The sequence below is a fragment of the Manduca sexta genome, chromosome 20, assembly GCF_014839805.1.
Source record: "Manduca sexta isolate Smith_Timp_Sample1 chromosome 20, JHU_Msex_v1.0, whole genome shotgun sequence".
Classification (NCBI taxonomy): Eukaryota; Metazoa; Arthropoda; class Insecta; order Lepidoptera; family Sphingidae; genus Manduca; species Manduca sexta.
This window is the reverse complement of record NC_051134.1, coordinates 1,585,691-1,607,495: the sequence shown is the minus strand read 5'-3', so window position 1 is coordinate 1,607,495 and position 21,805 is coordinate 1,585,691. Positions and strand designations below refer to the sequence as shown.

The 21,805-nt window shown below is 31.9% G+C and overlaps 2 protein-coding genes across 4 annotated transcripts; one reads left to right on the top strand and one right to left on the bottom strand.

The window, feature by feature from the left end:
• The first annotated feature begins 1,110 nt into the window (after positions 1–1,110).
• Positions 1,111–4,537, top strand: LOC115445419 (methionyl-tRNA formyltransferase, mitochondrial). The gene is made up of 5 exons (XM_030171683.2): positions 1,111–1,378; positions 1,671–1,880; positions 2,216–2,349; positions 3,072–3,239; positions 4,146–4,537. Exons 1-5 carry the CDS (start codon positions 1,218–1,220, stop codon positions 4,511–4,513), a joined length of 1,041 nt encoding a protein of 346 aa, XP_030027543.2. The 5' UTR covers positions 1,111–1,217; the 3' UTR covers positions 4,514–4,537.
• Positions 4,538–5,510: 973 nt separating this feature from the next.
• LOC115445402 (glycerol-3-phosphate dehydrogenase [NAD(+)], cytoplasmic) lies at positions 5,511–21,107 on the bottom strand. Of its 3 annotated transcripts, none has more exons than XM_030171664.2 (9): positions 20,766–21,107; positions 20,397–20,574; positions 17,052–17,192; positions 16,238–16,345; positions 15,213–15,359; positions 14,388–14,571; positions 9,726–9,879; positions 9,080–9,172; positions 5,511–5,569 (listed from the first exon to the last, which is right to left on the bottom strand). In XM_030171664.2, the coding sequence occupies exons 1-9, from the start codon at positions 20,816–20,818 to the stop codon at positions 5,548–5,550; spliced, it is 1,080 nt and encodes a 359-aa protein (XP_030027524.2). In that variant the 5' UTR covers positions 20,819–21,107; the 3' UTR covers positions 5,511–5,547. The 3 variants fall into 3 exon arrangements, with proteins under 3 accessions (XP_030027524.2, XP_030027515.2, XP_030027531.2); XM_030171655.2 differs by lacking the exon at positions 5,511–5,569 and adding an exon at positions 6,226–7,519; XM_030171671.2 differs by lacking the exon at positions 5,511–5,569 and having other exon boundaries at positions 8,094–9,172.
• Positions 21,108–21,805: the final 698 nt, after the last annotated feature.

The following is a 21,805-nucleotide window of genomic DNA, read 5'->3' as shown; positions in this document are numbered from 1 at the left end:
AACAAAAGTGTTGTCTGAAAATTGATAAAAACAATGTTAATGTTATGATTTATCATGATGATTATAAAAGTAAAATCTCTTTAAAAGTAGGTTAATAAGTAATTCATAAAAATATATTTTACATATGGTCGCAAAAAAGACAAAGTCTGAGATGTATCATTTGTTTTTATTTTCGTCCATAGGAACTTACTCTAAGACTACACTAATCACACATATCTTACTGTTCACTCTGTTTCATTATCATGATCCCATTGCCGTTCACTGCTGGACATAGGCCTCTCCATAGGTACCCCACAGAGCCCGGTGTGCACTCTGCTGCTTTATGCATCCAATCGCTCCCGCAGACGCTCCCGGCCCTCTTGTGGAAGTCGTCCCGCCATCTGGTCAGAGGGCGTCCCACGCTACGTTTGCAACTAATAATTGTCGTACTCACTTGCTGCACTAGCGCTATTGTAGTGGGTTTTTAGTCTGAGGTTTTTAGAGTTGCAAATTGCTTGTACCGCTAAACACTTTCAACTTGTCTCCCATATAAAATAGTTGTTTTTGCCAATAACCTGCATAGATTTTGGACATATTCATCTCAAAGACTTCTACTCCTTCCTGGACTAAAAGAATTTAGGCCGGGTTTATAAATTCAGAATCTGATTCCAGGCGGTCCAATCACATACCAGTTGGCGTTGTAACACACACATTTTAAATTTTTCCGTAAAAATAATTATTTGTCATTTCTGTTTTATAAATGTACATTTTCCAAGGTGGCCTAGCATTCTTTATAACTTCGAGACGAAAAAGTGGAAAAACTCTGAATAAAGAAAGGTCCAATCTATAGTCCAACCGCTAAGAAAATAGATATAAATAGCATGATAGACCATTTATACAGATATACAGTAATTTGCCTAACTACGTTCTCTAATTATAAGTACGTATATATTTTTTTTGCATACCGTTGAAATGGTGAAACATGTTGCATGTATGTAAGATATTTAACATCATAATTTATACCATGTTTTATGTAAAATAAATTGATTTGATTTGATTTCCAGAATCTGAATTCAGATTGTTATTCCGACTGTATAAGCCTGGCCTTATTAATGAACTTTCAAACGTCAAAAATGTCAAACTATGTATTATTATTCTGTGCTCAAGAGTAACCTAAAATTTACCCAAATGTTCCTAGTTTAAGTTTTAAAATGCAACTTTTATTATAAATTGTAGCAATGTTATTAATGGTCAATAAATTATCCAAGAATCTACATAAAATATTGAAAGAAAAATATGTAATTATCCGGCAATGCAGTGACCAAAAGCCGTATAAACTGCTGTTCTTCGGTTCTGATAATATTTCATTCACAAGTTTCCAAAAAGTTAATGAATTCAGGTAATTCCTTATTAAAACATTTGTTCTTTTTTCTTTTTTTTATGTATTAAGTATATAAGTACTTTTAACTTACAGTACTCTTTTTTGGCCAAATTTTTGTTGATAAACTAAGTGCCTTTTTATTACAAACAAGATTATCTATATCACTACTTAGATAGTTTTAATTACATTAGTATACAGTAGGTATATTTTAAAAATGTAAATTGTTACCAACCCCTTTCATACATAACCTTTCCCATTTGTTCTGGTAACTGTAAATTTCGCAGTTAATTATTATATTTATTTGTTTCAGCAAATTAGAAAAATCTATAGATTGCATAGACCTTGTGATTACCAATACTAATACAAAAAATAAAACACAAATAGAAAAATATGCACAAGAAGAGAATATTAAGACGATTTTGTGGCCATTTTCACACTTACAAGCTGGTGAATATGATTTGGGGCTTATTGTTGCCTTTGGTCACCTCATAAAGGCAGATTTGTTAAATAAATTTCCATTGTAAGTATTTAATATTTATTTTGCTTTTTACTATGCAGGTATTTAATACATTTATTTTTGAATACAAATAGATAAGAAAATAGTGACAGTTTAATGCATTTGGGAGGTAATTAATGCAATTCTAGAGTGGGCCCGCATAGTACTATACAACTATAACTCTCTACAAACCATAGCCAAGAGAACTTAGAAGTACATTTTACTAGTTTTAAGGAAGAGGTTTTTGAAACCTACAATTTTATACCTATCGGCAATTTGTCATTATTTTACAAATATTCATTTTCCTATGTTTATGCTATATACATACTTGTATAATAGTTAAAAAACATATATTCCAGAGGCATGGTAAATGTTCATCCCAGTTTACTGCCACGATGGCGAGGTGCTGCTCCAATTATTCACACTCTACTGCATGGGGATGAAATCACTGGAGTAACACTCATGAAAATAAAAGCAGACATATTTGATGTAGGTAAGTTTCAATATCAACCACTAGCTACCTAGCTATAACATCTATTGTATCAACATTTGTACACTTTGTTAGTGTTCAGTTATTGTGATGTTGTCTATATATGAAAATCTTGTATTATCACTGTTTTTACATTTGTGGCTAAGTACCCAGCATTACCACTATCACTTGCACATAAGTACTGTATAGGAATATATTGAAATGAGCACTGTGGATATAATTTCCCTGATTTATTATGCAAATTACTATGTATGTAATATTTGTTTCTCATTTGGATAGTGAAAGCAACATACATTTCACACATATATTTCACAAATAAAATTTGATTTTAAGGCATTGTCCCAACCTAATGGCATTGAGCATTTATTCTCTATTTGACAGTGCCCAAGTTACAGACAGATATGTGCAAATATTTATGAATAATTGCTTTAAAAAAAGACAATTTAATCTGTAGAAAATTTTAAACTACCAAAATATTCCTAGTGTTGGTTGCAATTAAAACAATTTGTACTTTAAGAGAAGCACACATTCAAATATGTTAGTAGTATTTTCATTATGAAATTATTGAAACAATATCTTTGTAATAAATTTGAGACAACTTAAGTAAAGATAAATAATATTGCATGTATAGTTTTTTTTCCTAAATGTCATAAATCAATAATAATAATAAGAATGAATAAAGAATATCAATACCAAATATAAAAAAAAAAACATTTCTATTTCAGGTGAGATAATCAGTCAATGTAAGGTTCCAGTATCAAAAGATATAAAATTACCAGAACTGACTGAGCAACTATCAAACATTGGTGCTGATATGCTTGTACAATGTTTAAAAACATTACCAGACAGCATTAACAATGCCTACCCACAAAACAATGAGGGAGTTACTTATGGTAAGCATATATTTATAGTTTACAATAACTCATGTTTATTCTCCATTAGATGAGCACTGATGCAACTAGTGCAATCACTATACATAATCATTGTATAGTCAAAATTGGCAATCAAAAGCAGACATGTGATTCAGAAGTCACCTGATTTTTAATTACATCCATCACTTATAGACAGCTACAGTTCATATTTCATAATAAATGCCCTACCAACTATAATAAGGAATATGATACTAGGGAAAACAAAGCAATTGGGTATCCGGAAATCTTTAACCCCATGGAATGCAATAGTTGGCTGTCTCTAGTCTTTCTAGGGAAACTATTTTTATTTACTAACTCATTTTGTTTAATTAAAATTTCATGAAAATAAAAAAATACCAATTTAATAATAGGAAGACACTCGTCATTTTAACGAATATCTCTTGTTCTTTATGCTTATTGATTTCCTATGTTTACGAGAATGTAAGACATTGAAATAAAAGTATATTACGGATTTTATCGCAGTTTTTAAAATTATAATTTTCGCGCGATGTATCGAAGTTTTTGCAGCCTTAAAGTACCGTTAAATTGACGTTCAAGTCTCCCCCATAGACTGTGACTGTGTGTGATAGATGGTGGACTTAAAAAATCGTATTATATGTTTATTCTCAGAGTTCTAGATATTATTAACAAAAGTTCACTTCTTTATTGTTGACGGATTAGGCAGAGGTATAACTAGTGCACTTACTCAATTTGCAAAGCTTATAAACTTGGCAAATTCCTCGCAATACCTAGTATAGAGGACAAATCCAATTTGGCACACTCAAGCAACTCACACGCGTTTTTCAATTAAAAAAAACATAAAGATACCTAGTTTTGTTTATATTTGTAATACTCTTTATTATACCTAATAACAATTTATTTTTACAGCAAAGAAAATAAACAAGAATATTAGTGAAGTAAGATGGCACGACATGACTGCCAGGGATGTATATAACTTACATAGAGCGATATACGGATTGTATCCACTTTCAACTAAATTTAGAGACAAACACTTGAAATTGTTTGATGCATTTATACATAATCCTGACGAAGTTGATAACAATAACCCTATAGGATATCTAGAATATTGCAATAAAACTGATGCAATAAGAGTACTGTGTAAAGACAAAAGATATGTTTACTTTAAATCCCTTAGAATTGTTGGCAAGAGGCAAATAGAGGCCATAGATTTTTATAATGGTTACATAAAAAATATGGCAATTAAAGATAGAAATGGTCTAGTCGTTAGAAATTAATCGAATTAAATAATTTCAAAGTTACGACGTGTTCTTTTTATTTATTCACAATGTTTTTAAGTAAAAAAGGAATGACATATTAACAACTATCGTATTTATTTAAACATATACACAATAATATTAACAACAAATAATATTTAAATAGATTAATATCATGTACATAAGTAAATACGTTATCTATTTAATTCAATTATATTTATATGTACAAATTAATAACGAAACGGGAAGATTCTCGTCTGATTGTAACAGCAACCAATAAGAAATAGCAACAGTTTATGGTATTTACATTTTATATATGTAACAAATTTTCAGTTCTATTATATTACGTTACGACCACTAGAATACTATTGAATCTGCACGAAAGAGTTATAATAGATATAGAAACTCTGCACTGTTACTGATAAAATGTTGAATATATACCATATATTTGGACATAATATATCAATCAGACAAGAGTTCCTACAGAAAAAGTAGTTCAGTATACTTAACACAATCATAATGCCTGTTCCATCAGGAGTTACCAGGGTTAAATCACACAGGAATTTAAAGACAAAACACGGTGGGGTTCTCTATTCTTAATCCTACATAGCAAATCAATGAGTGGATATTGTAGTCAATACAACGGGATATCGAGAAAATATTAGAATAGGGGAAACAGTTCGGTAAGAGGTGGAACGCCAAAGATTTTTTAAACAATAGAATACATTTTGGGTGGGAGAGCAAAGATCCGCTAGCAATTACTATGGTAGAGCCATAAAATTTTATAGAAATCCACTTTTTAAATTTGCTCTGGTTAAATATTATTCATAAATACATAAATAAATAATGAATAAAAAGTATCAATTACACACTTTACTAACGCAACACAACTACTACATTATAAACTCTTACACGTATCTAATAATCTATGATTTGTATCGTTGCGAATAGTAAAGGCCGGGAAGAAAAAATAAATACTTACAATAACAATCTAAGTCTATGAAAGTATTTATATGTATTTTACATAAGAATTATTGATTTACTATGTTGCAATTTTACTTCATGGCGACCTTTACCCTGTAAAGAAAAATGGCATTTTAAATATTATCTACTTCATAGACAAATTATGTACTGAACAAATTAAGATATTTATTTACAACACAATCGATCCAACAGCCACATATATATCCTATTCCGTACAATAGGATACGTGTCTTATTACGAAGGTAATAAGAACTAAGCATGTTGGTTCCACAATAAATATATTCGAAACTAATATTTGCAGATTCCACAAAAAATTGTCTCGATGCAGGATACATGCTTTATTTCTTAAATATTAGGAACTATTAGTCCCACAAAAATTAGAATCGGAAACAAGCATTTGCAGAGCATGTAAAATTTGTCTCAGCGCGGGGCTCGAACCCGCTGCCCCCCGTGTCACAGCGGAATCACCCACCGAGACACAGACAGTTATTAAAATAAAAGGAAACTCAATAATACAATTGATACTTACCAAGGTTAATCACTAATCTATTTTATGTAGGACTGAACAAACAAATTGGTTACAATGTTAAAAAAATTCAAGTCTGTAATCAAAAAACCACTGACAATTATGCAATATGTGACTTATGCAGGCACATTATATTTTATCCCTTCAATTCGGTAAACATACATAGGTATCACTCTATACCGTATAATAAAATTAAAAGTACAATTTCTGAAATAATAGACAATTTTTAAAATCATACTGTATTTATGATCGTCATGATATGGCACGGTACAAAAGTAATAAAATGATCACAATAAAAACAGAAGCCTTATATCTTACCTCGTCATTTATTTTAGCATATACAGCAATGTGATTTTCTAACTATTCGTAGCCTGCAAAAAATAAACATTCGATATCGTTGTATTCATACTTTTGAAGAAAGGCTTCTGTTTTTTGTTTAAGCGATAAAATGAAGTTCGCTCATTCACTTGCATGGTTGTTATAACGACAGAATGCACGTGACGGTGACTTTACAAACTACAGATATTATGATGGCTATGGAATATATACAAGACTAATGACAAACTTACAGAACACAGTTTTCGAATTATTATCGTTTAATAATTTTGCTGAATTATTTATTACCAATCACTAAATGTATAAGTATTCTTCATTTTAAAAAAGTACAAGAGTACATTCACTAATTGACTATTTAGACTAGGCATCGACTCAGATTAGGGCATGAACAATTGTATTGTCTAGCCTATATTGATTTTAACACTTACATCTACCCCGTTAGCATACCGTCACCCTTGACGTGGGCTAGTTAAGTAATCCATTTAAAATAAACACATAAAACAGTCTTACTTATGACATTATTTCCGTTCTATTATAATTACTAAACAACAAACAATTTCGGAACTGTAGAAAATAATTTCATCACATGATTAACGATTGTATGTAAAATATCAAATTGTACATGCAAATGACGTTGTAAGCAGGTCCAATCAGAGACACAGTCTATTATTTTAATTAGAATAAGCACGTTTTACTTGATATAGTAAAACTATAGGTACTGTTTTTACCGTTGTCTCTTATGTGCGTTAAACCGTTTTGGGGCAAGTTTACTATTTAATTTAGAACCAGACAGATTGAGCGGAACACCTTACAACTTATACTTCGAAATAGGCACCTATTAATCATTTTAACCAATTAAATATGTATGTTACCAATTACTAATCACCACAAAACAACTTTTGCACATTGTGGCAACATTGAAATTTGTAACTATGCCAAGCCTAACTGGATGGACAAATATAAATTTGAAATAAGTAACGATTGTTTATTTTATTCCAACGAAAAAATACTAGCAATTATTTTAATGTGGATTTAAAGGACTGTGTTTCTAACCAGAAAATTAAATCCGACGAATGATAAATGCATTTGGTGCATCACATGACAGATGCGAATCTTGTGACATAAAGATTGTAGAAGCACTTCACTCGGGTCACAGTGAACATTTGGGTGTCGGCTGTTTCCTAGAATATTAGTAAAACAAAAATTACTATCGCGTCAATTAACGAAAATTATTAAATAAAAAAAAACAATTGAGAAACAAATACAAAGACAGCCGTTCCCAGGAAACGTAGACTTTATTTATAATAACAGAGTTAGAAATGCATAACAATGAAAGAACACAAATGCACATGCACACAGAAGACTAACAGGCAAGCGTATAGGTTTCAACAGAAGTGACGTTCGGAATGAAATGAATATTAATAAATGCTTATATTCTTTGGAGCGAATCTGAAACATGTTATTGAATATGTTATAATAAGATTTTCAATAGAAAATGCAGACGAGGTGAAGAAAGATTTTAATTTTTAAAATTATGCGCAATTCAGAAAGAAGATAGTTTAAGTACATCCATTGTCAAAGCATCATAAATTCACACATGTGTTATTTGTAGTAAAATATTTTAATGGTAATCTGCAAATTCCATTTAATAAGAACAGTAATGATTACAATAGGCAAAAAGCCTTTACCATAACGAAGTACCGAATAAATACGAAACAGGAAATATAGACAAGAAACAACAATAAAAGTACGTTGGTTTCTAAAATAATAATTTATTTAGTTTCTCTACGTCTGCAGTTAGTCATTTGGATACATCACATATTATAACTACAGGGCAACGTGCAATAGAAATACGTAAACAGTTATGATAAAGATTAAGCTAGATGATATATTACATGATTCTGTATACATAACACAACATTATACTCTATAGGTATTTGTATTTAGCACCTACGTTGGACTGGTAAACATCAATAAACTTTATCTCAACAAGCGACCACTCGAATATGTTCATTTATTCTGAAGCTACTATGCTAAACATGATAAGTGATAACAGATCCGCGTTCACGAAACATTATTTCAGAGATAATACATCAGAAACGATATATCGTTTATTCAATATTACCAACATTATTAAAACAACATGTGTCAGTATGTTTTATACAACAATATAAGAAATACATGCTTTGTAAGTATTGGATAATTTATTGTATGACTGCAATTATTGTAAATATTTCCCAATAGGTAGGTATATTTACACCGCTCGTGATATCAGTCTGTCGCTACGAGCGTTTGCGGTGAGCTTTATCAACTACTTGCTGATTGCGTGTATATTAAGAACTAGTTCAATTATAGCGTCAGCAATACCGCTTTATTGACTTTTCTGTCATCATAATAAGAATCATGTTTGTAAGCAAGCAACGTGTATTATCAGTTTTACTGAATAATTCCGTTTTATACATACTTTCATATATTTTTTATTATATATGTATAAACACTTGTTATTGCGATTAAATCTTTGCAGTCATAGACAACAGTAAAATAACATTACGTATAATAAATCTTTATATAATAAGTACTAACACCCTGTAAAATAAACATACATATAGGTAAGATTTTATATTGTTATTTACATAATAAGTTAATCAGCTCTAATCTACATACAGTTATGTAAATAGGCTCTAGCAGTCTGGTCTAGAAACTAGTTAGATAAGGAAGCGGATGCAAGGAATAGGTCTTACATGTGTTCTGGATGACTGCGGATGCAATCAATAAAATCATTGGGTTTCAGTTCGCCTCGACAGATGCGGAACACAGCCGTGAACAGTGGGAACCTGCGCATAAACAATGTTATACTGAAAACGACGAATGAAAATTAAATTGCGTAAACGAGTTGATTTTAAAAAAGTATTATATTTATGTACTTTATCATGATATATTACAGATAATTTTAAGTTGATATTGGAGTGTAGTTCGATAATTTGCTAATTTGCAACACCAACACATAAAATGGCGATATCATTGGATTAATGTTTCCACTGACCTACGTCGCGTGGATACCGGCCAAGAGATTATTTTAGTTCAACCTACAGTAATCTGACGTAGAATTGCAATTGTCCACATAATCAACATATCAACCGCGCAACCGGTCGTTTGCAATAATGTAACGCTTCTCAAGCGATCTACATTCTGCTATCTGTTTATTTTTATCTTTTGATGTACGTATTTGATCAGATGATTAAAAGATGGTATTTAAATAATATTTACACAATGCCAATAACAGGCAATGGTCGTAAATAAAATGCTTATATTTTATGTACTTCCAAATACAATTGCGATTGGTTCGAGTCTCTTAAATTAGTTTGGTAATTAAATAAGGGTACTGACTTGTTTTCCATATTTTTGTTGGCCAACATGTGATTGACTTCCTCGGCGGTGATTGGGCCTTGCAGTTTCTGTCCGTTTAGCATCTCGTCCTCAAGTTCCTTAATCGATCGGCCAGTTTTAACGAACGCTTCTGCCACTCGCCTGTTCCTACCACCTGTAAGCATGCGACAAACATTATTGTACTAATATTATATAGAGGACACGTTTGTGAGTTTGTTTGTACCTACAAACAAACTGTTTCATAAATTATTTCACTAATAGGAAGCTACATTACTCCTGAGTGCGATAGGGTAACTATTATCCCAGAAAAAAATTACTCTTGCGGAGCCTCGGGCAAAAGCTATTATTGTAAAACTTAACTGCGTTAGCCAAAAAGATTACGCCATGGTCAGTTAGTTATTAATTAAGACTTTAAATATGGGAGTTCTGTATTTATTTCAGTATGCCTCATATATTAAAATATATTTATTTATTTCATAGCTTTATTGTACACAATAACAAAACACTGTGCTTAATATTAAAACAATAAAGGCTGAAAGAAGGTACAATTGGCGATCTTATCGCTCGAGGCAATCTCTTACAACCATTGTATGGAATAAGAGAGAATGATGAAAAGGATAGTCTAGGGCATATATCATAAATAAAATATATTAATTACATATACATATGTATATGTAATTAATATATTTTATTTATACTTTATTTGATGGTGAAAATAGTACACAATCGAGGCTGTTGCACACAAAAGTACAACAGCCCAGAAATAAATAACACTTAATTTCAGCTACGAACTTTAATTGTCTACAAAAGGTGTTCAGGTGTTATGAAAAATACTAATTTTATATTGAGACTGACATGGAAATTAATTAGTATAAATAAACCCAAATATAGAAAATCTAATACCAATACGGACAACAATAACATAAAATTATTATTTGTAGAATATATTTAAAACCTCTCACTATGTTATTAGCAACTCTAAATATTTAATTTCATATAACTACATAATGAGTACTTATGAACGTACTATATTGGGTCAGTATGTACAGGGCATAAGGTTATCATATTCGATCACAGACTAAATAATTATAGTCAAAAGTATTATCAATCATGTGGATTGTACATTGATGTATTTACTTGACACATAACATTATCTTATCGTATGGTGTTGCTGAAATATTACATTTTGTGTGTGTTTTTTTTTTATTGCATATGCCAGCAACGATAAAGTAGGTCTTATGTGATGTCAACTGCGTATTTCCTATACATACAATGTGTGCACAATTCCGAAGGAATCATGAATGCCCTAGCCGAAATAAAGAATACGATAGAACTGGATGGATGAAGTTTATTTGGACTTCCAAACAAAGCGCAGCAGCAAGCTATTACCTTACGTTGCGTCGAATTTATGTGAGAGAGTGTGATTACTCTGGGCCCTTATTCTGTATGATAGTGTAAACGCGTAACGCGACCGTGTCATGTTATCTTCAAGATATGTGCGTGGAATAGTATTCTGTAAGTCAAATTTCTTTAAATATAACTGTAATAGCTTATTTACACGAATCAATTAGACTGTATTTACTCACTATCATAATTCTTAACCAGTTTGCGGTTGTTGACCGTAAGCAGTTTATTATAATTTAAAATTATTTCAAATGCGGTTGCCGCATTCTGTCTCCGACTTAGCTTACGTAATACGCTAGGTTTTACTTTCACTATCAAAATATGTTGTTAGAGTCTAACTACATATTTTGATAGTAACTGTTAGATAATAGTTCCAAATTATCACCGCGTCTCTCTTTATCCTGGCACGGCAGAGTCCTCACAACATAATAAAGAAAAAATATAACAAAGTCAAAGTCTGCTAGGAAATGCTAATGCAAAAAATATTAACTGTACTATAACCCGTGACGCTGACAGTAATTGGGGCCATATTGGCGCCGGGATTTCCAGCTATGCAGTCCGCAATACAGCATTTTTATAAAATGCACATTTTATCGATTTTTCGCAAACGTAGCTGTTTACGTTAAAATCAGCATGCATACATTCACTAGATAAACATTTAACAACAACGTAATATACCTATTCTAAAGTCATTGTAACGACCTCTTGGACTAATACCTTTTCGCAATAAGTGTTTGTATAAGCAAAATTATCACTTTGTACATAAACTCATGACAAATATATTATGGATACATCAAAGTTTATATATTGCACTTTGGACTATGTACTTCTACTAGTTTATGCGGATGGAACCGGAAAAAACACAATTCATAGGTTTAATTGCTAATATTTTTTCATTAGTCATGCTAAAGAGGTCGTCATTATTCCAATCATTAACAACATGCACTTCGTTAATTATGAATTCCTTATCAAAATATAACGTCAATAATATTATTGTAAAGAAATGAACTAAACAATAAAATATATAGTTTCTTTTTATTACTAACTGGATTTATCTAGATACAGTAGTTATAACTATACTGCGCTATAACACTATGGCTTCAATTAAACCTTAAAGATTAGTTTCTCTGTTATAGATTGTGTTTTTTCTCTTTAGTGGTCTCACATTTCCATGTGTCATTTAAAGCGTTGTTCTATATTTTTCGGCGTATTGAAGGCAGTACCGATGACGAGGCAACTGACCGAACACTATTGTTTTGAAATTCATTAAAATAGGAAATAAAACTCACACAGCAGTTGAAGTTACTAACTTTAGGTACATATTCCGTACGATAATAAACTGAGAATACTTATAAAGTCAATAAAAATGTAACTTGAAAAAGGGCTCCAACGAATTTAGATAAATTTGTACTAGTCCATTGGAACGTATTGATTTTCTTAGAGGTTTTGGCTTGATTAATAAACTTATCAAAGAGAAATAAGTGGTAAATATCTAATCATTGTATTATGTGAATTTTAATTTATCAATATTTATCTAAATAAAGCATCAAGATGGTTATCGCCTATTTTACCCCAGTAGGTAAAATTTACCTTTTCCTAGTTCTATTGATCAAAATTCTAAAAATTGTGTTCAAAATATTTACTTTTTGGTTATCGACCTTGTTAGCATTACAGAGCCCATAACATAATTTTTAGGGTTCCTTATCCCAAAAGGAACCCTTACTTTGTTGTCCGTCTGTCTCTCTGTCAAAACCCTTTTTCTCAGAATCGCGTAAAGTGTTAAATTGAAATTTATATCAAATACTCGTTCCTACGATCTCTTTAACGTGTGAAAAAATTTAACTCGCAAATCAACGCGATTAATAACCGTTTATATCGCATATTTCATAAGAGAATCAAAACCTATAAGGTACTTCCCATTGACTTGGAATCATAAAATTTTGCAAGAATCAATATCTTACAGCACATGTAAGGGAACAATACTGAAAACCGTAAATATGTACTTTAATAACAAAAAAAAGGGAAATTAAGTATTACAAATTTATTATTTGCGGTTGGTGCAATAACCGTATGTAGCGATCGCACGGCAAATTTATATTTGTCAAGTTTGGAATCAGGTATAATATACTTAATTAGAAATTTTTACGGAATCCTCGGTGCGCGAGTCCAACTCGCAGTTGTTAGGTTTTTGAATAAGATAACGAGTTAAGTAAGGTTTTATTCCCATAGAAATAAGTATTCATAGGCGACAAATCATAATCATTACCCCACAGAACAGAATCTACCACATTGCCACATTTAAATCCCCATGTAAAGGTTTCTGTAGCCAATCTTTCTCAGAGAAATTTAGCTTAAGCCTAAAAAAAGCAAACGGCTTTAAGCATTCGTTCCATACATTTACTGGCAGGAATATGCAGATTTACAAATTTTTGCTTTAAAGATTCACTTTAGGTCTTTTAAAAAAAAATACTACTATTGTAATTACCATCGTTAAATTGTCTATCTAATAGTTTATTGCAAAATATAATGTGTACTTTAGGAGATGCGCGGAATCAACATAGTGACATTTTCATTATGAAAATGTAACAATATCTACATTATAGAGAAAATAACTAAAGTAAAGATAACAAATTGTAAAAATATACTTATTGTATTTTTTCTATGTTTATTACAAGTTTCGAATAGATAGCTTCTAAAAATACGACAAGCGCACGCCGTTTTGCAGGTGGCACTGTCTTAAGCCGTAACTAATATTTTCAAGGCCGCGAGGTCTTGCGATTGAACAAAGCAAGTTCTATTTCAATACGAACTATTACTACTTATGTTATGAAATAAAAACAAAATTGACATCGCTAATTCTACTTATTATAAACTTCTATATCTATTAAAATAACAGACAGGTACGCCGTACTACATTACGTGCGATACTGGGTTTGGCCCGCTGATTTTTCTAATACTAGATTATAAGCCTTATTGGCTTCAGCATATAATCAACATTCAATACGTACTTGGTCAATTAAACTAATGCCATGCGATTATGTTATTGTAGTACATGAACAAGGCTGCTAACTTTACATATTATTTACTATTATTTGCATTAGTAACTATGTAAAGTTAGCAGTAAGTTTAATATTTCACAAGGAGAGAAGACCATTGTTTGTCAAACATAATTAGAAAAAGTAAATAAACATTACATTGAAACTAGGCTTTGTTTCTCAAACACAAACATTTATTTGAAAGTAAACAAACAATACTCACCGTAACACGTGGTGATGAGATCAGCAACACCGCACGACTCAAAGAACGTGCTCAGTTTGCTGCCCGGGTAGAACACGTCCACAAATTTGATCATCTCCATAAGCCCTAGACGAATAACAGCTGCCTTGGTGTTGTCGCCGAACCCGAGACCGTCAACAAAGCCCGCGCCCACCGCCACTATGTTCTATGGGCAAGGAAAATATTAAGTGCTCGATGCGACAGATGTGTTAAGACTTATTATTGACTAACTTGTTCGCGACTTCGGCCGCGTGAAAAATGTTTCCGGGGTAAAAGTCCCCCTACTTATTTTTTGGGATTAAAGTAGCCTGTGTACTTCGCAAGGTGTCAAACATTTTCCATACAAAATTTCATCTAAATCCGTTCGATAGTTTTTGAGTTCATCGCTTTCCAACACCCAGACCCTAGACGGATCGGGGGTATTTGTTCTATATGGTCCGAAATATACTTGCGAAGAATACGGTCACTAATACACGAATTTAACAAAACTCTCAATGTTGTACATTGATTTTATCGTATATCTATAAAAAATATCTAAGCTCACACTTCTATCCCCGTAGAGTTGGGCAGAAGCGCTTCTTGTGCTATGTGCACTCACTTTTCATCAAGCATAAAAACGTCACATGATGCCTAATGATTATTATCAACAAAAGTTTTATAGCATTAATATCAATATTATCTTATTGATAAATAGAGTTTTATCGAAGGAAATGTGTTTTTTTATTCTAATGCAAATACTGCATTTGGTAGGTACATTACGTATACTATTATATAGGTTAGCAATAAGTTAGAATTATGATGGCGTACCTTAAGAGCACCACAGATTTCGACAGCATCTTCATCATCAACCACCACCACTCTGAAATATTCGGTTTGAATGATGTCCCGCATCATAGGCGCGAGCATTACGTCTCGACATCCGATTGTTGTTTCGCAGAACTTCTCTTCCGCCACCTAAATATACGAATACATATTTACTATATTACGTACTAGATAGATAAATAATGTTTATTAAACCAACCTATTTCTAATAAAGTAAATAAATATATCTGCCCAATTTCAAGTACATAATTCCTTTATCGTGACCAGTTAATTCTGCTTTCTTAACCTAGATAACCATATTTGAGTATACTTTACGGTTGTCACGAAAGTATACTATGGGTAAGGAAATACAATGTATAGGATAGATGTAAAGGGCAGATATTCTTTTATAATGCTTGAACAGAACTGCGGAATATATTTTATATTTTTTTAAATATATGAGCTGAACTTATTTAAGTAATGATTGTATTATTATTTATAACAGACATTAAGTAATCTATTTATGTCAATTACAAAATCGTTTTTCGTTAGCCTTTACTCTACAAATAGTGATACATAATATGATAGGTACGACGATAACGCAATTTGTTTCGTTACGGAATCATAATTATCTTTTGTTTTATGTAAATTGTTTTGAGATCCCAAATTTATTTCTAGTTTCACCGCTACACGATTACACGTTTTAACGCACTTGGCTTTCGAACACACATTAATTATATTATATAACATCATTGTACGTTCTTAAAATACATTAACTAAGTCTCGATGCTTTAGTCCAATTGGTTTTCTTGGGTCATTACGGCAATAATATTTACCTAAATTAATTCTTACAGAGAGTCTTTTCATGAAGTTGTATATAAGTAAAAGTAGTGGTCAAATTGAAAGCCCTAAGAGTTTTTATAACTCAAACATCATAACTTTGGTAAAAGAACTTTACATTACAGTAAAAAGGTCGATGAAGAAAATGGCCTTAAATCATAAATCAAACCTGTAGAATATAAATTTCTTACCTCAGATGCGATATTGGCACCCATGAGCACAGCGCACGGGATCTTCAGACATCTAGTTATAATGTGTGATATTAGGTCAATGCCGCCACCTTCAGCTATGTCAAAGCCCTGCCAAATAACTCACATTCATACATATTTAGCTTTTAGTGATCTGTAAGAGGAGTTATGTTTCAAGGTAAACTGCATGCGTAGTAAGGCCGCTACGCCGTGGTGGAATGTTGCGATTGCCGTCGATTAGAATGCCACCAGTTTAATAAATAAACAAATATTAGATACATATTATTATGGTGGGGTACATGTTGAACTTTTGGAGCAACTTCTCAGATGCTTGGAGCCACTTTCAAAATCAGGTTAGATCAACTTGAAATAAATTGAAGAGTCGCGTCTGCTTTAATGGACGCTGGATCATTTAAGAGAAGGATAATTTTTCTTTTTCTGTTTGTTTTTAGTTGAACAATCATTTTACTATTATTTCAATAGAATGTACTATAATTTCCTTATTTGCCTGGATTGTAGGTACGTAAGTATGACGGACTATGAGGCGATGAGCGATTTAAGTAAGTGAAGTGTAATGTCGTCCCGCCTTCTCTAGTTGTGGAGATGGTATTGGATTAGTTACTTGAGATACCAAATAATATTATGGTGTACTATTATTAAGGCAGTAAAAAAATCGTATCTAATTTGAATTGTTTACATTCTATAATCACAATTACTGACTTTAATTAACATAACATCCTTTTTTATGAAGTCAATTTTCATAATTTAAAGTTGATAAAACATTTAAGAACTTAATCAAAGATAGAAGATTAAATACCTTGATCAAAGATAGCGCAGCTGCCGTTGGTTTTATCTTTCCCAGAAGGGTTGAGCAAATAGTTCTAACAAACTGGTGAGGCACTACGAAGATGAGAAGATCCGCATCCTTCGCCGCTTCTACTACGTCGGGCACAGCCACCTACAAACCTCTTCGAAATCAACGTTTGAATATAAGATGCTGCGAAAATATAAATAGACCATCATTTTATTTTAACCTACATAATAATATTAATTACTTTCAATAAGTACCAAATTGATTATTAAAATATAATTTAAGTACTAAATTCAAGGGGGAAGAAAAAACATTTTAAAAGTACCTACTCTCTTTCACTTATCTCTAAAATCAAGAGTAATCAACAGTGCCGAATAATCGGATTATTTTAAAAGAAAGTAAGTGCCAAAGTTTTTCTTTCCCCAGATACGATAAAAGTCGTATCTAGACCTAAATATCTCCCTCGTCGCAGAAATACAATAAAATTACGACATACAGAGTACAATAACATAATATTATGTACAGTTTCACCATTTATATTCAAAACATTAATCTTATCAAGAGAGCATAATAGAACCGCTACAGATGTAGGTACAATGCATATTAAATTCACATGACCAATTCAATGTGATCAATTATAGCACACTTGATGATTGTGCGTTCATATAAGTATGAATAAATTAAATAGCCAATAGCAGTTGCAGCACCACAATACACACATAAGTATCCATATATACAGATACAACATGATAAGTATTTAACAAAAGCAGTCAGTCTGGTGGCATATAATGCCAATTATTCATTATGTTAATTTATTATTGATGTTACATGGAATTCAATTCAACCAGCAGTATTTTAAAAATGCAATTAAGAATAACATAAAATTTTGATTTTACCTTACAGTTTGTTTAATGTATATTTTCTTAAAAATAATAAAATATACATAGTACAAATGGGTGTTTTTATGTTTTAATTTGATGTTAAGAAGTTGCAGAATTGATTATACGATTTCTTATGCAGCTTGGGTCTGAATGGCGATAACCATTTTGTGGCACGTCACAAAGTTACCCCTAACCGCAGGTTGGTTTGTGCTATACTTTAGAGGATTGTGACTTAAAGGAAAAATACTGTTTTTTTACAATTTGTCCTCCCAATATCCCTACCCACAACAGGTCAAACCCAACGCATCTGGCCCAACTTCTTGTTCATCTGTCTCCTACATCTCTATAAGTCATCTTTTATTTAAGCATGTTATCAGAATATCCTTTCAAAAAGGACCTTCTAAAAATCATCACTCATTTTAACTTCTGTACTTGTAGCACTACTGTAACACCAAGTCACATAAAATTTTAGTGAGAAAAGTTATTATGAGCAAACATCCACTACAAACAATATGGTAAGAGCGCTGAGTGGCGCTTAAAAACGTGACGACACGCGTACCTGGCGCGCCCGCACGAATTATTTAAATTAGGCGAAATTTTTTAAAATGGAAACTTGAAAACTATTTGCTTCATTCAAATGAAACAAGTATATTTCTAGACCATAGCCTACACAGGGTCATAAAGTGTCAAGTGATTTTACAGACCTAGTGATATTCTTCATTGTGGTGTGGATATTATTTTTATAATTACAAATTTACTTATGTACAGGCTGTCCCAAAAAATAGTGTCAAGTGTAGATCCAGAGATAGAGCACCTCTTGGGGTATCCGAGTCATCCCTGTGTATGTTCTGCGATTTTTCATAGTTTTTGAGTTATGCATATTTTTCTGAATTTTTGATTTAAACAATATTGTTTTTTTTTTTAAGTAAAAAGCTTCTTTATGCTTTTTTTGTTGCAACAAAATTTCCATTAGTTGTACTTTTTTTCTAAAAACAATCAGCTTTGTAACTTTAATGAAAATTATGAAAATATTGGTGTATTTATTTTATACTTATGTTCTATGAATTATGTTTAAAATTAAAAATCTAAACAGGTGACTTTGTGGTTCTAAGGTAGGTCAAAAACTTCTCCAGACTTTCAATTTACATGTTCATTAAAAAACATGGTACATCATTGGGGCTACTTTGGCTAAAATGAAAGACAAGCAAGGTGGAAAATTCTTAAAATTTGCCATTAGATTACAATTATTTTTTTTGACATCTCATCATTCCCAAGGTTAATTAGTTTGTTAACTAACCGAAAATGACTGCAAGAAAGCTATGAGTTAAACATTTGGCATATTTTTATGTTTAATTTAAGTTCAATTAATTTTGCATGATTGATTCACTCTCATGGTTTATGGGTTGTAAATGTGGGGCAACTCCTTTACCTGCAATTACAATGGCCTTAGGAGATAAGAGATCGAATTATTATCTTTGCTTAACACTATTTTCTGTGACACCCTGTATGAAATAGATTTTTAGCCCAATTCCATGCATGGAGGTGAATTATATTATGGCTATTTTAGTTGAAGAACGTGTTTGATAGCCAGATAGATAGATAAGACATTTGACTTTTTACCTATACAAAAAATACTCTTATTAGAAATATACTGCATTTCTTCTTCACTAAATTAACCTGTCCATTATCATGTTGTTATCACCCCTAGAAGTTGTCTTTAGTTTTAATATTATTTTATGATATTACAATATTGAAGTTGCTACAATATTGTAAAAATACTATAAACAACTGTAAGATAGCCAATAGGTTTAATCCCATCCCTACAACATGTATTGTGAAATATTAAAGATATTCTTATTTGTATATTAAAATGATTTGACTACAATAATAATAGTTTCATTATTAAATAAGGAAACAATATTTTTTTACATTTCACAAAATAATAACAATATATTTTAAGAGCTTTATTAATATAGTTGCAGTATTCATGAACAACAGATTAAGATTTCCAAGATGATGATGATGCCTAGATCACATTATAATTTTTGTTGAAAAGGTTACATGGTATTAAGGCAGCTGTTACACAAACCACAGCTAGAACACTCTGCATTGAAGTGAACACAAGAAAATTTCAATATCAGGAATAACAAACTTTGTTACATAACAAGCAGAGGCCTAGAAGAGTAAGATTGGCAGTGAACCGACAGTCTCATAAGGAAGTGTTACAAAAATAGAATGTCCATGTGCATTGCATGTGTAGTGGTAGTGATACTAAACAGTTTCAATGTCACTTTTACAATTGCCCATAGACACCACTTCTATGTAAATTAAATATAAGATAAATAATGACATTGAATTGTAGTTATTATACTTAATGAAATTATCATTAAATTGCAATAACATGTAGTTTCTTTTTTTATTATTATTATTTGTGATGCTTTATTTATAAATGGTAATGGTATTTACTTACCACATTAGGAGGCAATTGATGCCCAGGTAGATATTTCACATTTTCATGAGTTTCATTTATGATTTCTGTCAGCTTTTTACCTTCAATAATTTCTTCATAAACCCACATAGTAACTTTATCTTCAAAATTAGGTAGTCGTGCGGCATTGCGACCTACTATTTTTGCGATAGCAGAACCCCTAAAATAATCGTCAATCCGTAAAATATCCAATCTATAAAAGAGTGGGAAATTTCCAAGCACATTCTCAACCATTATATTTCAAAATTAGTTTTACATTTTCGTTATGTCATAGTTTCTAATCCAATTGATGTAATTTCTGTACGTCATTTAATGAAATAGCAATAACATATTCTTTACAGCAAATCTTACCAATTTCCTGATCCAACAATGCAAACTCTATTTTTTATTTGCTTCTCTGCCATTGTTTTAACACTATCTTATTTTGTTCTAAAGTACAAGAAAAGCAAACGTTGAGTAACAACACCAACAATGGCAGAAGAATAAACACTATAACAATAAATTCTTAACGTAGTGGTTATTTTCTTTTAATTTCCACTGACTACCGCCTGTACCCGCTATCTGTACAGTACTGTACACAGACACTGTACAGCCTACACGGAGAAGAGCAGTGGATGACGGACGTTATCAACTTATCATCAAATTCGTTATCACAGAAAATACTCTACGAAATTGTCATCAGTTGTCATGTACCACAGACTGTATAAGGTAAGGGTACATTCACACGGGTGGTTTCATATCATTGTACTGCAATCGCGCGCTTAATTTCATAGCGGATAAACGGACTTACATATTTCACAAATGAAAATAAAATATAAAACATGCCGAACTTACAGCCCAAAGGAGTGATATCTTAGCCGTAAAATATATTTCGTCAGTGCGGCCTCGGGCCTACCTCGATTAAATGCAGTCAAAGAGAAATATAAAATGTAGTGTGTACAACTGACAGCATGTGCAAAAATGCGCACCCTCAGTGCGCACCACACCGCCGCGCCGCGCCGTTCTAACAAATGGACGGATGGAAATTGTCAAATGGTCCTTGCGCTGATCGTACACACTCTAATGCCGGCACCACACATAGACAAATATTTAAACAAAGACTTTGCCACACATTTGAACACAGTTACAGAACACTGACCAAATTTCAATTTTTATGGCTTTTACTTTTAGGTTTCCATATAACCGGTTCTCCTTCAAGCAATTCGATAACTTCGAAAGATTTGATGTGTGGTCGAAAAACCGATACCGAATGGCAAATACGCAAACATCTAAATAAACTTTGCACAAATACGCAAATACCCGCGCCACACATGAGTTCAAACAAGTGTTCAAATATGTGTTTAAATACTTTTGTTACGTGTGGCGCCGGCATAATGGATACTTACCTTCTT